The sequence below is a fragment of the Colossoma macropomum genome, unplaced genomic scaffold (genome assembly GCF_904425465.1).
Source record: "Colossoma macropomum unplaced genomic scaffold, Colossoma_macropomum, whole genome shotgun sequence".
Lineage (NCBI taxonomy): Eukaryota > Metazoa > Chordata > Actinopteri > Characiformes > Serrasalmidae > Colossoma > Colossoma macropomum.
The window spans coordinates 6,881,171-6,904,146 of NW_023494802.1; the positions used below are offsets into that span (position 1 = coordinate 6,881,171).

At 39.3% G+C, this 22,976-nt stretch overlaps 1 protein-coding gene across 3 annotated transcripts; it reads right to left on the bottom strand.

Moving 5' to 3' along the window:
• Positions 1–12,870: 12,870 nt before the first annotated feature.
• dtx3 (deltex E3 ubiquitin ligase 3) lies at positions 12,871–21,168 on the bottom strand. 3 transcript variants are annotated; one of them, XR_005008453.1, is made up of 6 exons: positions 20,697–21,168; positions 20,498–20,539; positions 17,625–18,436; positions 16,908–17,125; positions 15,871–16,147; positions 12,871–14,518 (listed from the first exon to the last, which is right to left on the bottom strand). XR_005008453.1 is itself a non-coding variant. In XM_036591510.1 (5 exons), exons 2-5 carry the CDS (start codon positions 20,508–20,510, stop codon positions 16,072–16,074), a joined length of 1,119 nt encoding a protein of 372 aa, XP_036447403.1. In that variant the 5' UTR covers positions 20,511–20,539; positions 20,697–21,168; the 3' UTR covers positions 14,820–16,071. The 3 variants fall into 3 exon arrangements, 2 of the variants coding, with proteins under 2 accessions (XP_036447403.1, XP_036447404.1); XM_036591510.1 differs by lacking the exon at positions 12,871–14,518 and having other exon boundaries at positions 14,820–16,147; XM_036591511.1 differs by lacking the exons at positions 12,871–14,518; positions 20,498–20,539; positions 20,697–21,168 and adding an exon at positions 19,158–19,724 and having other exon boundaries at positions 14,820–16,147.
• Between the last annotated feature and the right edge of the window lie 1,808 nt (positions 21,169–22,976).

Below are 22,976 nucleotides of genomic sequence, written 5' to 3' on the forward strand. Positions count from 1 at the left end.
TAGACTGTCAGTAATTAGCGTCTCTCTTAGTAAATCTGTCTCTAAGACTTCCTGCCCTGGTTACACAATAACTGGCACCATTCACTCCTATTGCTGCCTCAAATTCCATCTTTTCTCTATTGGGCTAAGCCTTACTGCACACTCTAATTGTCTAACTTTTGAAAGCATTTAGAATTTCCATAGTTTCAGCAGCTTAGACGAGTTGCTGCACAAACTGTAGTGTGTAAAAGATGATGAGTGGACTTCTGGCATTTGCAGTGATGTGTTGCCATCTGTTTGCTGTGGAGTAAATTAAGGGAGGTAATATTTGCTCTCATGACAGTGTGTTGAAAAATTCCTCCTGAATGCTTTCACGTGTGGATATGCAAATACAGGAATGGAGGCTGACACAAATGTTTCCTCTCTAGCTGTCGTTTTTTAGAGAGAGGTGAAAAAATGTTGTCTAGAGAAAAAAAACATTCATTCTCCCTTGGGTGCTTATGGAAAAATGCCTTTATTAACAACTGAATAATGACTTGCAACTAATTAGCCCTCTTCATAATAAAGTAAATGTCTTTACTGCAATTGTTTAATATAAAACGTTAATATTTTAGTGCATAAAACTGCCTCTTTTGGTGCAACCTGAGATTTTTTTTCACGTTTACAATTTGTTTACATAGCACTCCATTCCAATAAGAAGACACTCATATTTAGAATCTGCAATTAAATATTCAGTCATTTTTACAGTTGCATGAAGTGAGTCTGCATAAGCTGCAGCTGCACAAACACTACAGTTTCATGAATGCACATGATTTATATATCACAGACTAGGAGTGCGAATAATTACAGTATGTTACCATTATTGTGATGAATTATGTCACAACATACTTTTCTAAGCATATCATGGGTGTCATTAGTGAACACTGAGCCGGTGCATGTATCATAATAAAGAGAGAAGATATTTGTGACTGTGAAGAACTTTCACATATGTAGAGTTTCTATACTCATTTAAGGGTTCCTCCTACAATCTTTCTACACAGTTCAAACAGTTCATCATCATAGAGTTTTGCTTCAGCAGTCAAGATGCAACAGTTTTGAAAAGCAACAAATTTTACAGCTTCGGCCAGCCGATTACAGTATATGAATGTTCAGTCATCTTACTCATATTCACAGCTTGTTGCATGCTGAGTAAATAAGTTGGAATGATGGAGCTATAACACAATAATGAGTAGAGTTATGAAAATTTTGGTGTGTTTTAATGTTGTGACAGGTTCTGCTAGGGGAAAGGATGGATGAAATTGATTGATACCAATGTGCATAGGTGCCAACAGTCTGTAAACAGCTGCTGTAGTGAAATTGCATTTAACAGTTGAAAAAAGAGCGGTGTTCCTGCCAAATTGGGCTTGTTTGAAAGTGCAGTCACTGGTGGAAATTTGAAATTTGCAGGGTATGTTTTCTGGGCTTCTTTCTAAATGCAATGAGGCTGCTGAAAAAGGTTTGATACTTTTGCAGATGGTAGAAAATAACAAATAAGAAAAAAAGTTATCTTATGAATGTGTATTAATCCTAGTGTTGAATAGCTGACAACATTGGCACATACAGTAAGAGAAGAGGCAGAAGAGTGAGGCATGGTTTGTTGGCATGTTGCTGATAGCCAGTTTAGGCCATACACTCAGAAAAAAGTTATGAAACTGTCACTGGGGCAGTACCTTCAAGGGTACATCTTCAGTATCTTTAGATCGGGAAACTAATTATACAATAATCCATTGTGCTTATATGTTTTTGTTGTTCTGACTTATGCGCCCTGTCTTGTCTCCAGGCTTTGTATTTTATTGTTCTATTTTAAAACATTAGGCCACAAAAAGGTACAGATACAGATCTTTCTCCTGGGAAAAACTTGTCTAAGGTACACAGTTGAAACTTAAAGCCATTGCTGCAACTTTTAGGGTACACTTGCATTATTTGTACCTTAACGAATGAAAAATGTACCTGTACAGTACCTTTGTTTTAACAGTGCACATACTGACCATTCTAAACTTGAAAAATGGCATATGTGCAAATAGTTTCACAGAAAGAGATCTCTGTATGTCAACACTGGCTACTATTAAAAGACTTCTTCTTCTACAGCAGGTGAAAACACCAGAATAGCCGAGGTTTGGCTGACTAAATTTTGTGTTTTTATTGTGTTTTAGATTAAAGTTTTTATTTTCATTTTGTAATGACATTCTTATTTGAATTAATGATTGCTTTCCTCCGTTTTCCCAGTATACAATCTGCTCATAATACTATGAGACAAGAGTGTTACAAAGCGACCACGTTACCTAATTGATTTTTCTGGTAGTTTATAAGGACTTTGTTAGTAAATTACAAAAACTAATCAGGATTGACTGGAATATACTTTAAATTACATTGTTTGTCGGTTGGAGTCTTGATTTATTTGGCTCTAATAAAGCAACACTTAAAGTCCCTTTTGTAATGAAGATGAATATTGAGGGAGAAGATCTAAACTAAAAACAGTACTGTTTATCAGAGTAAAGGTAAACAGTGTGCAGGCAGGAGAAATCAGGCTACCTATGAAAGCTGAACCTGAACTGACCAGTGGTGGCAGAAGTAGACAAGCCCCTTACTCAAGTACTCTCACAAAAAAAAAGCTAAAATATAATTTACTTTCTATACTCAGGTAAAAGGATGCCTCTAGATGTACTTGAAGTAAAAAAGTAAAAGTATTTACTACTCACTTTTATCTCTTTTGGCACTTCACTGTAAGACTTTCACTTTATATGCAGTCACTCTAATCTGTACTTTACCTGCGGTTTTATTAATTTAAAAACATGCATAACTATTACTGCAGCTGTAGACCAACAGCTGGTGTTTACTGTATTGCTCTATGCGTAATGTCTGTATAGTTGTTGTATATTGTACAGACTTATCCGTCTCATTTGCTGCCTCTCTTTACATCCTTTTCTCACATTCGTCTTAGCTGTGGAAGCGACCAATCACAGACAACCTGTAGAAATGAGCAGATATGCCTCTCTAGGGATCGTCTCCCCCCCCATTTTGAAAAGTAGTGAGTATTATTAAAAAGTATTGACAGAAATACTCAAGTAAAGAATAGATGCTTAAAAATTCTGCCAATAAAGTTATATTCATCATTACTTATACATCATTACTTCCCACCCCTGGAACTGATGTGTGCTGAGTTTATTGTGTTCGCTGTGTTCTATATGCAGTGTAAGGAAAGGGATGGGGGGTGTAGAGGCATCGCTACTATATGGCTTTTAATAAACACATCATAATTTATCTAACACAAAAGTCTATGATAACAAAAAAACTAATTTGCTCCCCCCTCAGTGTTTCACCCATCTGGCACTCGTGCCGATATGTCATCTCTACAAAGAAAGTAACTCACTTTTCTGAGCATCATCAGGTATTTTTGGCAGAGATGTAATCTAATCTCATTACTGCATCACTAATGTGGCCTAGTCCCAGTAAAAACTGGCCTGTCACACCTGCATCTAAATTAAAGCGTCTTAAGCACTTCCTTCCCACATTATAATAAACAGCCCATGCCAACAATAGCCTCCTACAGTTATTTATGTAAGAGTGACTTTAAGCAGTAATTACAGGCCGCCATTTTAATCTCCCTCCCTCTCTCACACACACATACACACACTCTGAGGAGCGATGATACTGCTGTAACTCTCACAAGTGGAAGCGCTGGCTTTCACTAATGAAGAACAGCTTGGGCAGAGCCTTCAATCTGTCTGCTGGAAATGGAAGCCAAAGCCCAGTGCTGTTCCTGCACCCTAATGCTGAAGTGTGGGCATATATGTGTGTGTGTGTGTGTGTAAATCTGTCAGCACTGTGCAGAGAGAGAGAGGCAGAGAGTGTGCTCAGCTAAATCAGGCCGAGAAAAGCCACACACAGCTATGAATCAGAGCACAGAACCAGAGAGGATGAATACAAACACACGTGCACGCCCACACATAATAAGTATATTGAAGGAAACATCACAGGAAATGCATGATCCTGTATTACTACATGCAATTACCTCCCTTCCAAGTGCTGCACTGAAAAACACATATACAGCACTGTGTAAAAGCTCGTCATTTGTTCAATTTCCAGTCAAAATAGCTACAGAGTACAACTTATTGATTTTTCAGGAGATATTTCTGAGATTAGATATAATAATCTACTTGCAAAACAAAGTGAGCTTCCAAAACTTGAGTTCAAAGGACTCCTAACAACCTTGCAAAACCTGGTAGACCACCAAAACTGCCATATCAGATAAACAGTACTTAAAGCTTTCACCTTTGAGAGAGAGGAGAAAATCTAGCTCCATTCTTGCTTCAGATCTAAAAACATCCACAGGTGTTTATCAACACTATGGGTTTGAAAGGATGTGAAGCTGTCAGTCCCGACCTCAGTCCCTGAGTCCCTGTTTGATGCACATGAGAAAGAACTGTACACAACAGCTAAGGTTAGTTTGGGTAGTTGTTTATGTGAGTGTTAGCATCTGTTTGATAAGGAACATAATGTCTGGGCAATCTTTGGGAACAGCTTTAGTTGGGAGGATGCAGCTGTTTTCAGATTGGAAGGATGGAAGAGTTACAGTGGCAGTAAAGAGTGGACAGGTTAAATACTGAGTGGCACACTATGTGTATGTGTGTGTGTTTGTGTGTGTGTGTGTGTGTGTGTGTGTGTGTGTGTGTGTGCGTATTGATGTGTGGCGGGTGGTTGGGTTGGTGCAGAATTCTTTATTAGGTTTCCTCACTCTGCTTACAGATATGTAGGCCAGTAGTACTTTATCATTTACTGTCTGAATCAAAATATATCACAAATATTCTGAGCAGAGCTGAATTGTGGGTCTACACAGCGGACAAGAGGCCTGTAGGACACAATCAAAAGTGCTGCTGAGTTTACTTGATTCAAATGTGTACATCATTTTCAGATAAATAAAATACATGAACATTACTTTGTTTTTACCTTGTTTCTTTCAATTACTTTCAGCAGTAATTGTGTTGTAATATATGACTGTTGTAGGAACAAAACCTCGGATCTCCAAAATGGTAACTTTACAGGAGAAGGAAAAAACCTACTGTACTTTTAATAAAAGTCAATGGAACCAGTTTTTTTTCCAAGTCATTTTTCTTTTGGTCCATTCATCATAAAATTTACACACATTGTAAAGGGCAACAGGCATTTTCAAATGATGTCAAATGCTGGAAAATAACAAAAATGGAGATACAAGGTTTTCTTCCAACAGCAGCAATATTTTTATGTCTTATTCGTATGGAAATTCTGTACAAATTTAATTCAAGTGAATTATGTGTGTTATTTTTAGTCTGCTTTTTGTCAGATTCAGAGCATAAAACCAGAGAGAAATGAAAGAAGAGAGCAGAGATATATAGAAAAAGAGAGAAAGGGAAAGAGATAAAGAAGGAAGACAGAAAGGTGCTATGCCAAGGCTGTCCCTGGAGCGCAGATCCTGTGTAATTAAAGAGCACGATGGGGAGGGGGCACGAGGTAGACGACGCTCCAGTGAAACAGCACACAAATGTCAGTGTCACACACTCATAAAACACAGAGAAATCTCCCACACACTCCAGCTCATGAAGAGACAGCAGCAGAGAGACACTGAAGAAGCTGCTCAGCCAACAACAGTAAAAAACAACATATAAGAGTCTGTGCAAGAAGGCGAGAAGGCAATTTATATTGGGCTAGAAATTGAATTTGCATCTAAAGGCTGATGAGAACCCTTTCAACAATAACAAGCTAAATATTGTGCAGACATGCAGACGTCATGCATTTGTACAAAAATCTGTGTCACTGTTGAGTTTTTCAATCTACTTTTGGTAATAATTATGTTGATCTAATACATTTTGAGAATGTGGAAATGATGTACATATATCAATCATGTCAATTGAAAGCCGCACTTTTTTAGTTTTGTTGTTTTTTGTTTTGTTATACTACAGAGACAACGTAATAGTGCTGTTATGTTCTGTTGCTGCGTCTCATCATTCTCTCTCCTCATTCTCGATTTTAGCCAATTCTGCTGCTTAATTCCAAACACATGCACGGAGATGCTCAGGACAATCATTTCCCCCCATATTTGCATTCTGGCTGCATTTCAATAACTCCCCGCTCCTGTCCTCTCGTATAGCCAGCTGGATAATGACATGAGTGAGAATGCCTGGGGAAACAGCGACCAAATCACAAGCCATACAATTTTAATGCAGCCACAGTATCCATAAGCCTTTGGACTGTTCATTTTTTAAACTAACAAACAGATCATATTTGCACAGTGAAGGATAACTCACTGCACTTGCTTTATTATTTTTTTAATGAAGATTTAAAAAATGACAAACATTAGAAGATTGCACTGCGCCATGTCATTTTATGTATCATTACATTTTTCACTGAACTCTTTCAGAAATATACCAGCTTTAACTTCATACATCAGAGTCACGTTTTGTAGCACAGATGTAAACATGTTGAGATCAACAAGCTGCCTAGTTTACCACCATGACATTTGCCTTGTTGACCAAAAATGCATTTTATCACACACAGAATAATAGAATGAGAAAAAGTGAGAGCACATTGGAATGAAGCAGAATGAGAGTGGTCCAGAGAAAGGCATGCTTGACCAGATGGGCCAGGCTGTGCAGTGATAGAACAGCAGATGTCCAGAGAAGCTTGAGCGCTCTGTTGTTGCCCTTGAGCCCCACATGGCTGAGCACACACTCTGAGGGCCAGCACTGTGGGCTGCTGTACTTGAGCCCAGGTCCATAGCACCTGAGCCAGCTCTCCACATCCATACCTAATCACTCCTAACCTCTTCACATTATCTCCTAACCACTGCTGCATGTTCTTCATTATCTCCTAACCACAAATTAGTTGTCTACATTATTTCCTATCCATCGCCTACCTCTCCACATTTCTACCTACCCATCACTAACCTGTCCATATTATCTTGTAACCAAAGCTAATCCCCCACAATAGATCCTAACCACTGCTAACTTCTCTACATTATCTATTGACCACTGCTAACTTCTCTACATTATCTATTGACCACTGCTAACTTCTCTACATTATCTATTGACCACTGCTAACCTCTCTGCATTATCTATTGACCACTTAGCCTTTCTATTAGCTTCCCACTGCTAAATTCTCTACATTAGCTAATTACTGCTAGCCTCTCATTGACACCCACTGCTAACCTCTTCATATGATCTCTCAACTATTGCTCTCCACATTAGCTCCTGCTAACCTCTCCATATTAGCTCCCAACCTAGGCATCCTAGCTTTTTTGTCTCTTTTGCGCTATATTCTGCTAATTTGTAACACTGATGCTATTTTATCATTTTTTTCCAGTCTATCTATCTATCTATCTATCTATCTATCTATCTATCTATCTATCTATCTATCTATCTATCTATCTACCTTCTTCTTTGAAGCCTTTTGGGATTTTGTAAATAAAACTGTGTTACATATTAAATAAAGGTAATGATAGAGATTATTATTATTATTATTATTATTATTATTATTATTATTATTTATATTATTATGATTAGTAGTAATAGTAGTATTAGTAGCAGTAGTACTATCCACTCTCACACTTCTCCACCCATCCATGGGTCCCTCAGTGCCCTGGATCACTGCTGGAGTCATCTGGCGCCAAATCAGCCTGGAAGGGTAGCACAGGGTTTGGCCCTTGCTAAGCATTTGATTTAAAGCGGGACCCGATCAGAGTGCTGATTTCAACACATACATGCCAAAAGAAGGATCAGGCTTTAGATGCAGATGGTAAATAGCAGCTACTACTCTACACAGGCCCATGACTCATCTCCCACACTAATGCTGCATGTTTCTAATGGATCTGCTAATACTCCCAACATATGGGAACAGGAGAGGCGCTCTTGGCAACAGCATCACACTTTCACGCCATGTGAAGCACTCTCTTCTGCACTCTAGTGGACACCAAGAGTCCTGCAATGTGGTCGGCTGAGTTTCTAGTGCAGAGTAACTGAGATTTACCTATAACATTTGCTGCATCTGCTGATTTTAAAGTGAAATTCCATCTATTTGTAAAATTCTCTGTACAGTTAAAAGGTTAAGATGAAAACAAAATTGTACAGAACAGTCAAATGCTCCATTATAGAGAACCTTACCAAGTCAGAATTGTCCACAGTGCTCGTGATAGGAACCAGACGTGTGTTTAATGCTGCTAAAAGCTCTTACACAGAAAGTTTTCACATGAAATGGTTATGAATATGTTGCCTGGTGCCTGAGATGTTGTTTGATGATAGTTCTGAATTAAGGTTTTGGCCTAAATCATACACCGATCAGGCATGACATTATGACCACCTCCTTGTTTCTACGCTCATTGTCCATTTTATCAGCTCCACTTACTATATAGGTGCACTTTGTAGTTCTACAGTTACAGACTGTAGTCCATCTGTTTCTCTGTATACTTTATTAGCCCCCTTTCACCCTGTTCTTCAGTGGTCAGGACTCCCACAGGACCCTCACAGAGCAGGTACTATTTGGGTGGTGGATCATTCTTAGCACTGCAGTAACACTGATGTGGTGGTGGTGTGGTGGTGTGTTGCGCTGGTCTGAGTGGATCAGACACAGCAGTGCTGCTGGAGTTTTTAAACACCTCAGTGTCACTGCTGGACTGAGAATAGTCCACCAACCAAAAATATCCAGCCAACAGCATCCTGTGGGCAGCGTCCTGTGACCACTGATAAAGGACTAGAGGATGACCAACACAAACTGTGCAGCAGCAGATGAGCTATCGTCTCTGACTTTACATCTACAAGGTGGACTGACAAGGTAGGAGTGTCTAATAGAGTGGACAGTGAGTGGACACGGTGTTTAAAAACTCCAGCAGTGCTGCTGTGTCTGATCTACTTGTACCAGCGCAACACACACTAACACACGACCATCATGTCATTGAGAATGATCCACCACCCAAATAGTACCTGCTCTGTGAGGGTCCATGTCTGAAGTCTGGATACACTAAAATGAATCTATTGGTGGGTGCCAACAAGCATGCACTAGTTTTTCAGGCAATGATCTCTTCAGTGTTGCTATACTGAAAGTAACACAAAGGGCTACACATTTTCATATTCTAATTATGTAATAAAGCCATAAGATAATAGATTGTGACGATTTTCACCTTACCCAAATATGGTCCTTCAGGTAAGCCATTTTTGGTATCTGAAGTTGGCTTTTTTTAGTTGTGCACTGCAGCTATGAGGCTAATGTAGCTATGCAAACATAAAAAAGTTTTAAAAAGTAGCTACATTTAACAGAAAGAGTGTGGTCAATGCATCATCAAATCAGCAGTTTTTAGTCATATAAACTCAGAACATGGATATATAGATGTACACACTGTATAGAGATGGGTGACAAATTAAGGGAAATCTAAACAAAGTATTAGACCTTCAAAATCTGCCTTGAACTTGGAATACATTCTACAAGCTTCAGTGCACCTTGGCATCAATTCTATGATTCTAAAGTCAATTCTAAGTCTCTTGATCTGTACTGGAGGGATGAAACACAATTTTCTCAAAGATAATCCAGCTATTGTTTTGATAATGCGGTGGAAAGCGCTGTCTAACAATATCTCCCATCAAAATCTTCCATTGGTGTTCAGTTTGGTTGAGATCTGGTGACTGTGCCATAGTCACTCATTCAGTGATCAATTACCCATTCAGTTAATTGTATCATTCAGTATACATATCTGGAGGCATCTGCAAACGTTATGTTTCTCCATTTGTTTATTCAGATATTTTAAGACCATGTAAGACTTTTTAAGGATCTGCAGGACTGTTTAATGTGCTTTGTGCCAAGACTACTGCCTTGTGGAAAAATTTCACAATGTCCCCTCTCCCCTCTGTGGCCTTTAGCTTTCATACAGTAATAAAGAAATGCATTAATTCCTCCTGAAATCAGCTGAAGTGAAAGCACATTTTAACTCTGGTAGACGTATTGATGTCAAAGATCCACTTCTATTTCTCCTATAATCGTAAAACACATTCTTATACACATCATTCTCATTAATGAAGTCATATTCAAGATCCAGAATAGTCAAGAATCAGCTATTTAGATCTGAATATTTATTTAAACCCAGATTCTACGTAAGGATTTGGTTTCTTCTGTATATAGTTATTTGTTGAGTTTTGTACTTTGTTGTAGGCCTATTACAAACATCATTGTTACAAGCATCCAGTAATGTTTATTGAGGGTTTTAAAAGTCATTCAGTCTCATTTTTTTATTCCACAGCTGCTTTGAGTCTTCACTCTCTCCTGTTAAACACAGCACAGGCATTTATCCCAGAAGCTTCTCTTTTCACTCATGTCTTTCATGCTTCTTTTTGCTTTGTTTTGCCTTTTGGGTTCTTCAGTCTGCATGTTCTGAATCTTCTTCTATTCTTTCCTTTCATTCCTTGTCATGTTGATTCAGGTTTTGTCATGCTTGTTTCTGCTTCAGATCTTGCACCACTCTGTGTTTCAGCAAAGCTATGACAGGAGTTGCTGATAGAATCATATCTTCTCTCTGTTTTTATCACTCTCTCGGCCTGCTCATCCACTTTGCATTTTGTCAAGGCCTTGTACCTGGAAATCACTTCCACGTTTTTTGAGCAGAGCTCATGATCTCAAAACTATCTCCTCAATTTCTTCCTTTTCTGCTCTTCACTTCTCTCTCCCCTGCTCCATCACTTCATCCTTCATCAGCAGCCGGTCCTCTAGTTGCTCATGCGGAAAGTAGCGCTAGCTCCCTCTTCTTGGGGTTTGCAGACAAAAGCAATCAGCTACCTAACCTGTGCTTTCTTACACGTTTAACAGTCTAACAATATGACAAGCTGCATTAAGGATTTTTTAGCACAACAAATATTCTCATATATTTCTATTGAAATATACAGTGCTGCTGTATCTTTTCTCAAGATCTCAATGCAAGGCCCTATATTCCCAAGGCACTATATTCCCAAGGTTTTATATTCCCAAGGTCCAATGTTCCCAACGTCATATTTTCCTGAGGCCCTATGTTCCCAAGGTCTTATATTCCCAAGGCCCTATGTCTCCAAGTCTTATGTTCCAAAGGTCCTATTTTATGAAGGCCCTATGCTCCCAAAGCCTTATGTTCCCATTACCCTATATTCCCAATGTCCTTTGTTCCAAAGCCTTATGTTCCTAAGATTCTAATTTTCTAAGGTTCCTATGTTTCCAAGGCCCTATGTTCCCAGGGTCCTACATTCCCAAGGCCATATATTTGCAAGGCCCTATGTTACCAAAGTCCTACATTCCCAAGGTCCTGTGTTCCCAAGGCCTTATATTTCCAAGGCCCTATGTTCCCAAGGCCTTATATTCCCAAGGTCCTGTGTTCCCATGGCCTTATATTCCCAAGGCCCTATGTTCCCAAGGCCCTACATTCCCAAGGCCTTATGTTCCTGATTTGGAAGCAACATGCCCATAAATCCCATTGTGGATATTATTTACTCAACATATGCACATTCATAAATATACTGGAGGTTGTTAGCCTGACTAAGACAACATGGAGCTAAAACATGGGGTTGTTCCCAGTTGGGTGCACCATTCTGGATTAGTTTCAACCCAGTCTTTCAGACATTATCTGAGAATTTAATTCTGCTAATAGTTTAAAAAAAAGACATTTCTGACATTTTATTTTCTGCTGGAGCCCCTGTGTAAGAATATCTTAATCTATCAAGAGTGGAGTAGTAGTGCCCCCTGCTGAAGACTCATACAAAAGAAAAAAAACAGCCCTAAAAGCACCATGTTCAGTATCTGACCCAAGCTTTAAAACGGACTGCTTTCATATTCTCATGGGATCATATTTGAATGAAGTTTAATAGGCTATACATTGTTAAAATGTATATAGAGAATATACATAATGCTGTTAATATCAGAACGGAAACTGTAATACATTACAGGGAAATTCCATATAGAATTTTTTATGTGTCTCTGTGATTAAATTGTCAAGACGTAAACAAAGTCATTCAGAGTGATTTGATATGAAATGCTCCCTTCTAGAGAAAATTACAGTGAGAATACTTCACAGTGGTTACAATAGGAACCAGGCGTGACATGGTTATGAATATGCTGCCTGTTGCTGGAGACATTGTTTTGAGAAAGTTTTGGTCTAAAATGCATTTATTTAAAGCCATTTATGGTGGAGAGGTACATGCAGGGCGTTGTAAGACAAATAGTCCTCAAAGAAAACCCTTTTTCCACATTTACCACTATTTTACCATAATCAGCATTACATATGAAAACTCAGAAAACATGAGTAGGTTCACTGGTTGTTTGAATAGTAAATAAAAGAGCTGTTCTTGTGCTGTAGGTAGTGTCACTCTAGGTTCTTATCACCACCATTTCACATCAAATTATGCTTTATTTATCTCAATGACTGAATTATGGAGAAATTGTGAAAAATCAGTGTTTTTCTTTTTAAGTGTCCCACTGCATTCAACCCAGAGCACTGAATATAAAGCAAACAATGAAGAATATTGCATATTGTCACTGTCATAAAAAAGCATTTCTATTGTTTTCCACTTTTTGCATAACTTGAAAATTCCAGTCACCCTTTGCTTTGTGTTAAAATTTTATAATGAACACCACCAATAGAATGATCCCAAATTAATATGAAAAAATCGTATAGCTCCCATTACAACTTCTCCTGGAAAGTTAACATTTTGAAGAGGTTTTGTTCAAACAATGATATTCAATGTAAAACAAGATATTGCATGTAAAAACCTGCGATTCATCAAATTTCCTCCAAATTTCACTCATATCTTTCTAAAATTGCTTCAGCTGAAGTAAGAAGCATTATTAGCAGTGAGAAAATCTCTCAAGACACAAAGCAACTGAACAGAACTCTTTATTCAAGTATGAAAATGTAAAGCACACATTTTAAATTGTAGCAGACAGTTTTGTCATGTACAAATCAACACAATCATAAAGGCAAATCATTAACTTGATTAACAATCAATTATCTGAAGAGGTCTATTTTCTTCCCATCTAACTTGAACTGCATAGAATTTTGCATGATAGGTACACCTATACATCATTCAAAGGTACCTCTGAATTGGTCCCGTAAAACAAAAAGAAAGAGGGGCGAACAAAGGAAATGTTTACCAGCTTTACAGATATTCTACACTTCTTTCTTTCTGATGAGTCTGAAATGAATCTGATCTGAAACCTGATATTTGTGGCATAGTTGAAACTAAGATTTTTTATGCCTTCAGTCATCTGTGAACCGAATTCTAGAGCAAGTACACTATTGTGAGGCACGTCTCTACTTAGAGACAGAACACCTGAACAAACAAAGGCTTCCGATTTTTAACCCATGAACACCTACTATGTAGAAATGGTTATCGTTAGTTTTATCATGCCGTGAATTTAGTTGAAAGTACATCAACACTTCGAATGATGTAAAAACATTACTGCATATTTTCCCCCAATCATAAACTGCTGCATATACTTCAGATATTCACTTGAACATTGAAAAACACTGAACATTGTTTTGTGTGCTATAAACGAAGCTAGCCTACCATCGTGGAAATAAATCATTAGCATTCTCTGGCTTTGAGGTTAAGGTATGATAGTTACACTGTGGAATGATTGTGCCTTTTGTTTTGCTCAGGGTGGTCAGCAGGACCTTTTATAATGACATCATCTTATAAATCTGATCAACTTTGAACATTAAAGCCCCAATCAGCAACTGCAGCAATACTGCATTTACTAATAGACAATTAATAGAAATCTTCTAAATGTAAACATGCTAAAGAAACCTTCTGAACATTTCAGTCGGGGCAGGAGATCTTCACTTGACATTTTCTCCTGCCCCAGAATTCAGCGCTGACCTGATAGCAGCAGCGATTCCTTATAGGGAGGTTCTGAACATTAACAGAACACGAATTACAGATAATCAATTGGCCAAACACAAAAACAAGGCCTTTTTTCTCCATAGTCCTGAAATGCAAGACTACCCTTTTCACTTGATCAGACAAAGGGGAAGTTTATAAGAAGATAAAAAGCTCAGAGGGATTGACATCAGACTGTAGTAGCTGTTAGATTCCTTACGATCGCAAAGATCTCCATTAGTAACTCACTTCCATCACTGCAAAGTGCCTTATAGTGCTGCTTAAAGAAAACAAACAAGCAAAAACCTGCTTGAGTGGGATTGTCCCAGGAGTATCAGTAAAGCTGTGGGAGGTCATTTGTTCATTACATTCCTTAAAGTAAAGGTCCCAAAAAGAGTTCGTTGGAGTGATTCCATCGAAAAAAAAGAAATTGGAGGCTGGATTCCTACACAGTTTGGCAATTTTCCTGTTCAAACACACCTCTAGGCTTAGTTGTTGCATCAGAGCAGAGAAATCACGAAACAGTGCTGGACTCAGGCTCTCAGTTCCCCACTCCGTCCAAAGAAGAACCGCTTCTGATTCCCTAAAGCAGTGTTTCCCAGTACTGCTCCAGGGGACCCACCACAAATGTTAGATGCGTCTGTGATCTGAAATCCAAAGAAAATGCAATGCTGTGGGTCCCTACACTCCTAGAATGGATGGTTCAAAAGTTTTTCAATAAAAAAAATAGTTCTATATAGAACCATGAACACTCAAATAACCCTTTGCATGATTAAAGGGTTCTTTGCCTCATGAAAGGGTTCTTCAGATTGATAGAAAACGTACATAAATGTGCTATAGACGGTTCTATATAGAACCTTTTTGAAAATGGTTCTTTTATTATTACAAGCTTGATACCGTAACAATAGAAAAACCCTTTTGAGTGTTTTTTTTTCTCCAAAATGTTCTGTATAGAACCATTTTAATCATGCAAAGGGTCCCTTGATTGTTCATGGTTCCACACAGAATCACTTTCTTTACTAAAGAACCCTTGAAGAATTATCTTTTTTAAGAGTGTAGGAGCAGGACTAGGAAACTGAACCTTTTAACTGAGTGGTCAACTGAGTTCTTCAAGCAGTGGTTCTCAAACCAGTCTTCAGGGCTGCCCACATTTTTGCTTAATCTCATTTTGAGCAAACAAGGATAGAGAAAAAATCTAAAAAGTACTATTTTAAAGAACTATCCACTGAAATGTTCTTTTGAGCTTTGGTTCTTAAACTAGCCCACCCAGTGGCCCACCTTTTTGCTCAATCCCAATTGCCAACACATAAAGAAAGAGCAAAAATATGGACCATCTGAGGGCCCCGAGTACTGGTTTGAAAACCACTGTTTTAGGGAGCCAAAAGTGGTTGTTCTACGGTATCATTCCAAATAACTCCTTTTGTCATCTTTATTTTAAGAGTGTGCATCCCCGTTCTTTTCAGACGAGAGAATATGACCAGTGGTCACTTGTATAAAACATCTTAAGTAAATTTTGTCTCTTGACCTTAAGTGAGCTGAGTAAAATCTCTTCAAGGAAATGTAAATGCAAAGTGAAAAAAAATCCATTATTGTAAATTGAATTCTAGACCCTAAGTTTACGATTCAGCCCTTCAGTTTTTGACATCTGTTTATATGTAAATAAACAGCTTTAAAGCGTATCTCTTAAGCTTTTAACTTAAGATAAATACTTAAGATGTTTTATGGAAGCAGCCAAAGACCACTAATCGTGGATTAAACGGAGGTTAAAAGAGAAAGCCAGTAATTCTCATCAGCTTGGAACACAAAAACAGTGCACTTCCTACCACTACCACAGCAGAAGGAAGCTGGATGGTTCTGAAACACTTGTGATTCTGCAATGCACTGGCTACTTAAGTTCAGCAACCACAGTACTCTGGACTCTTGTCCTTCCAAAGTGCTCCATTTGGAAAAAAATACAAAAGAGAAATAAAAAGGTATGTGTGGAATGCACTGCACTCACTTATAACGCATCACTCCAAGAGCAAGTTTAAACAAAAAAGAAACAAAACAAACTTGGTGCACAAAGAATCTTCTTGTCTAAACCATTGCTGCAGAACATGGCTGTGACTTGCGTTGTCACAGTAAACCTGTGGAGAGTCTGTGGTCAAGTCAGCCCATTTGCCAGTCCCATAGTAAGCCCAACGTCCTGCGTATCAAAGAATCAGTCGTCTGTTATTCCCTTTTCCCGCAGCTCCTCAGTCACCCGCACGAGGTATGTAGGATCTGGGTAGCCAAAGCTGAAAAAGAAGACTTTTTTTTTACTGTTTTGCATTAAATTGGATCCCAGTTTTGGATGGTCTGGACAAATCAAGTCATTCACATAATCCAACATCATTAACTTTGATCAAAAATAATTTAGGTCAACATTTAACCACATCAAGGGCTCCCTAAAGTGTTTTCAATATATTTGAAGGACTAATGCAATCACAATGTGTAGCAAAATATCCGCAATATGGTATTTTCTCCATTCGTGCAGCCCTAACCAGAACATATAAACTACTACTTTAATTCCACCTCTAAAAACATCCTTTCCATTACTAGAATGACAATTACTTCCCTATGGGAAACATTTAACTAGATAACTCATTTTTAACTCATGGGAGTTTTTCATAATGTCATTCAGACTTAATTTCCAGAGTACTAGATCTCTATCTACTGCACCTCAGCACCACCAAACTGGGAGGATAAAGTTTGTGTCTGTTTCCCCCAGTGTGTATGAAGGCTGCCAATATATATAATTAAGGGACTAGCCATAAAGCTCTCTCAGGTGCCTCATTATGCTTGGAGGAAAAGGCTAATTGCATGGCTTTCCCGCAGGACTACGTATGTCTGACTAAAGCATCATTTAGCAAAAAACAAAGTGAGTTGCTGGCATCCAACCACATTATGCAAACAGCACAGCTGGAACTCAAATCAGAGACAGGGCTCACAGGACGCCACATTATTAGGCCTATTTTTCAGCTGCTTAATTTTGACTATTCATACTAGATAACATACCATCGTGGTCCACCCCATATAGAGGTCTTATGGTGGATATCATTCCAGGTGATGACGTTATGCATGCCTGTAGTCATGGAGGTTCCTATAGTGAAGATGAGCCGTTGTTCAAAAGCCCGCCGCAGCAGGCGCAGCACACGGTTTCCCTCAGGACTGTCCGGTAGATACGCTACACGGTCTGTGCCTGGGTACCGCACTCCAGGGTTTGGGTGCTCTTGCTAAAAAAATGAAAAAGATACATAAAACAGCAGGTTAGAGTATCTGAAAGAAGCCATTTAAGCTGATTCAGCATTAGTAGGAGAGGGTCACTGTTTTTCTGGCAAGTCAAAGCGATAGTTCCACTAAAATTTACACAACTTTCACAGTCAATCAGTCAAGACATGTAGTTGTCTATACTGTTTTGCACTGGAGCTTTCAGGCTACTGTCAGTGTCGTATGTCAGACATCAGTGTCAGAAATCACTTGGTTTGAGGCAAAGTGTGTGATGCAGGTTTGCGGTTTGGGCAACGCTAACCGGGAGCTAAAAGTTTCCATTACATGTTAGCTGCATTAGCATCATAACTCACTGTCAAAGCTAAAGAAATAAATGTCAAACACTAAGCACATGTTGACTAATTGACTGCATCTGGGGTGTAAATTGTAAATTAGACTGCTGGCCAAACCACCACATTAAAAAAAACAAAACCCATTTATTCTGCACTTTGCTGATATACTTACTGACTGGAACCCTGGAGGGAAGCTATAGATAATGCATATGCAGCCATATCCTTCATGCCCAGGCAGCTCCAGGTCTGGGTCTCTCTCCACCATCATGCTACCGTTGGCTGGCTGGTTCCCAATGAGCTGACCATAAACCAGCCTGCAGACAGGACAAGCCTTCTTCACCTGGAAAGCTTGATCCAAGCAAGAACGGCAGAAGGAATGGCCACACTTCTCTAGAGTAGTCTTCTCCACTATCTCGTCCATGCAGATGGAGCAGCTGGCACCATCCTCTTCACTTGGCTGGCCTACATTCAGCTCAGCTTCAGTCCTTGTGGTGGCCTCATGCTGCATGGGCAGAACCACACTGGTCTCCATATCAGCACTTCTCCTGTACCTCTGCTGCTGTTGCCTCTGAGAACGACGTGGCTGTGGCGGAGGAGGAGGAAGTAAACTGCCCTCCCCGTCCACTTCCATCACCCCAACGCAGGGTAACAGAGAGCGCTTTCTCTTGGGAGCAGCCTCCTGTTTGGTCATTTCCTTGCGGGCACAACGGCATAGGTCTATAAAGGCTTTCCGTGTGGCAGGGGACACTGGGCCCTCCATCATGCCGGTCCTGGCCCTGCTGCTGCCCTCCACTGGAGAGAGCCGCACCGCGCAGCAGCCACCGCGCTCCCCACGCCGGATGATGCCAGCACTTAGACCCTGCTTATCCTCAAAGTCGAGCAGCCAGGGTCGCCCAGCCGCTGCGAGATAATCCCACACAGCCTGAGACACCAACACCTCGTCACTGCCCTGCCCCGCACGCACACTCATCTCATCAGATGAAACTAGACATAAAAGAAAAATTTCAAAAGGTGACAAATAAAAGGATTATTATTTTTTAAACAAATTCCAATGTTTAAATAAAAAAAAATTATCTAATAACACATCTAATACACTATGTGTTTTACTCCTAGGGTTTGTTATGTACTACAGTATCAGCTCAGAACACTGCAAACTGTTATCATGCCAGCTCAAATCATGGTGCTTTTTTTAATGGCAAGACTTATTCTGTTATGACAGTTATGAGGGGCAGGTTTTACGTAGACAAATCACGTGACGTTGCCGGGCGCTGTAAGCACATTTACTCACAGCAGACATCGGATACACTTGGGCAGAAAAGAAATGCCATGTAACGTGAATAGAACATTATCTAGTCCACACTCACCCAAGAATTTATTATTTTCAGACCTGGTAGGCCCTAGCTACACCGAACAATTCTGCCTTCTCAACACACCTCGAGAAATGTCCAAAGCTGCTATGCTGTACTAAGCTGAAGTCAGTCAGCCTCAATCGCCAGAATGTAACTGCTGCACCATTTAAGGTGGAACGGTGAAATTCGAACAAGAAGCTGGAGAATAGAAACCTGACTTCAGCCTCGCCTGTGCTGTGGACGCTGAGTGAGGTAACGCTGACGTAAAGATATTGTCGTAAGGGAAGCGAACTGTCACGAAAAACGACACAAACCGCTTTTCTCCGCCCGCAAATAACAAACACTATTCGCATTACCTTATCTGTGTTTCTTGTACCGAGCCGGACGAGACAGTATGCTGCTCTTCTCCCGGTGCCTTTATCAGCAGACCTCATGCATTCAACACAGAATGTTCTCGAAGTTGCCAAATGTTGCTGAGGAGCTGAGCGGAGTTTATCGTCACGCGAAGAAGAGAACGTCAAACATCAACAGGCGCCAAATCGAATCAGCTGCAGCTGCTCCTAAAATCCACCAGCAATGTCCGAATCGTGAGCGAATCGGTTCTTCTTCTGAATCGATTCGTTTCAATTAATTCAAACAACTGATTCACAATTCACAACTTGAAGCTAGGGGATTCTAATAAAATTAGAATCGCAATAAGAATCTTTCGCCGTGAAACCTCACAAACTTACAAAATTAAATCTAACATTTAACAAACCTCTCAGAATTGGCTTCTGCTGCTGGCTTTTTTCAACATGCTGTGTTCTCCATACACAATAAACTGGACTTGACTTCAAATTCAGTTAGTGTGTGTTGCGCTGGCATGAGTGGATCAGACAGAGCAGTGCTGCTGGAGTTTTTAAACACCTCAGTGCTGGACTGAGAATAGCCCACCAACTAAAAATATCCAGCCAACAATGTTCTGTGTGCAGTGATGAAGGACTAGAGGATGACCAACACAAACTGTGCAGCAACAGATGAGCTACTGTCTCTTACTTTACATCTACAGTGTGGACCAACAAGGTAAGAGGGTCTAATAGAATGGACAGTGAGTGGACCCAGTGTTTAAAAACTCCAGCGGCACTGCTGTGTCTGATCCACTTATACCAGTGCAACCCACGCTAACACGCCACCACCACACCAGTGTCTCTGCAGTGCTGAGAATGATCCACCACCCAAATAATACCTTCTCTGTGGTGGTCGTGGTGGGTCCTGACCATTGAAGGATAGGGTGAAAGGGGGCTAACAAGCATGCAGAGCAACGGATGGACTACAGTCTGCAATTATAGAACTACAAGGTGCTCCTACATAGTAAGTGGAGCTAATAAAATGGACAATGAGTGTAGAAGCAAGGAGGTAGTTTAATGTTGGTTTATGGGTGTATACACAATAATAAAATAGATGGCTTCACTTCTTGTCGCCCCAATGCCCTGTCTGGCATGAAAACGAATCACTAAATCGAACGCTCGGTTTATTAAAAACGAACAGTTCAAAGAATCGGTTCGGTAAACTGAATCTAACTACCCATCGGTAAAATCCCCTCGCGGTATAAACAAAGGGACCGTGCTCCAAGCCCCGCCCCCCGCTCACGGCGGCATGACAACAAACGGAAAGCTTACTATTTTATTATATTTAATAAAAAAAAGTTCTCATTTACCTTGTGATCCCATAAATTCTCTTTAACTGCAGGTTTATAAGCCTGTTCAGAAAAGAAATACGTACAGGTCAGATCGACACATTAAGCTGCTTTGAGACATCTTAGCAGGTGTGTCTAATCGATCGCAGACACTGTTGCATGTTTGTCCAGTGTCTCGTGAGCTAAAGCTTGTTTTTAAAAGCTGTTGTGTTTCTCTCACCTTCTGTACTGACTCTGCCGGAAGAGGTCGGTGTACAGGGGGATAAACTGCGAGCTGAAAGTACTTTTCCATTCGATGAAACGACGAGGCGAGCTCTGTATTTACTGTATTTACCTTCAAAGCAAAGACACTGGAGTCGAACTGGCCCTGCTCGCCCCGCGAGTCCAGATAGTCTAAACCTGCACCAACTCAGGCTGTTCTCCTGCTCTCCCGGTCCCACGTCCTGTCCTTGGTCGCGGAAGGCATGTAAACAGTGGAAGCAGTCATGGCTCCGTTTGTTTTCGGTCAGTCACGACGACTGTGTTTTTTTCTTAACCGTACTGGCACCGTACACGGACTGTTTCTGTGTCATCTTTTCTCTCCTACAGTTCCCCCAATTACAATGGATCACACGTAGGATGCATGATAATGTAAGCAGGAAGTTCGTCACTCTTAGATTGGACAGGATTAAAGTCCAGGCTGATCTGTCCACTGCATGGCGCCCTGCTCAGTGTAAACGCTGAATGGCACTTAAGAGGCTTTTTCTTTTTAAATTAGTCCACTGTCAGATTAGCTGGAGGTGGAATGGGTTACCTGTGCACTTTGGCAAACCCAGTTCTTGCTCAATATTTTTTTTTTCTAGAATAAAAGTCCCACATGAATAGTGTATGTTTATGATTTCAGTCTGATCCATTCACATTTATTTTTGTTTATTTTAAATATCACTCATCAAGCCAGCGTTGAACTTATTATAAAGAACTTAAGTGAGAAAGAAGGAGGACAAGGTAATAATATAATCTTGCATAATATTATGTACATATTATATAACAACAATATAATAATAATATAATATTGTTTATTTTACTGCAAAAGATTGACAGTACAGTATTATGTTGACATGCTACACCAAACACAAACATGAACATGTGTAACATATGGAAAGATATTTTTAGCATTTAAACCTTTCACTACTCAAAATTCTTTTAATAGAAGACATCCTCATAGCTTTATGGTTAGTGACTTCTTTAAAAAGAGGTTGATGACAGGAGATAAGATCTGTACAGTAAACTTTCAGATGAGGTTTAATATGCATCACTCTGACATTATGGATGTGGTATTTATCCAAGAATACAACTAACTGTACTCTGTTGAAGATCTTTTTCACACATTAATATTAATAATATAAGCACTTACTGAAACAAAGTTAAAGAACCATTCTTATGACTGATGCATTTGGAGGACAGCTACATCGAAGATGCACAGTGAGATCAGACACTGATGGTCATCAGCCTTTACCGGTTTCACTGGTGATCTTTTGTTGTTTGCACATACCATGACCGAGACAGGCAACATGGAGCTGATCAGTCAACATAGCCTGTAATTATGACCCTCCATGAACAGCCAGCTGGACCAAACTGGTAAACCAGCTTGCAGGGTGGAGAGTAACCAAGTGTACTATTACTACTCTGTGCTATTAATTACATTTTTCTTGTATTTTATTTTCATTTTGTTATCATTTATAACATTTGCATGTGTTTTTGTACCAAAACCAGATTCAATACATTTTTGCATGAGCAATTCCAACTTCCAATTCCCCAGTGAAAACAATTTGAATGTAACATAATTAGTATTTCACAATTTAATTCATGCTTGTAAAAAAGAGTTTCAAAATGCTGCTTTTGAAAAGAAAATCAGCTGACCTATAATGGAGAATGAATATTTATTTCTCCAGTAAAGGTGGTATTAATCATGATCAAGCAATGTTATTTCTTGTATGTGTGTGCAACATGTATCATGAAAAAAGGAAATTCTTGAATGTGGTCTATAATGCATTTTGGAACAAAACCCTTCTGTTGTTCCTTCCTTTAAAATGAATAGGGAGAAACTGGGTGTGAATTAAAATCTTATAAGCTAAACTATAATTCCTAGTAGGTTGAGGTTTGACATTGAGGTTTGTCAGTTTCTGACTTGTCTTTTTTTTCACAGGTATTAACATTTTACTTGCTGTACTTACCTTGACTCATTGAGGTTTGTAAGTTTTTTACTTGTCAATTTTTTAAAATAGTATTAACATTTTTACTTGCCTTTTCTCATCAAGTTTTGGTAGTTTTTACTAATAAAATTTCTTTTTTTTAAATAGTATTAACAATTTTTACTCGCCATACTTGCCTTTACTCATTGAGGTTTGTCAGTTTTTACTTGTCAATCTTTTCTTTTTAATAGTATAATTTTTTACTTTAATATTAATATTTTAATATTTAATATGTAACACCTTTACTTGCCATACTTGCTTTGACTAGA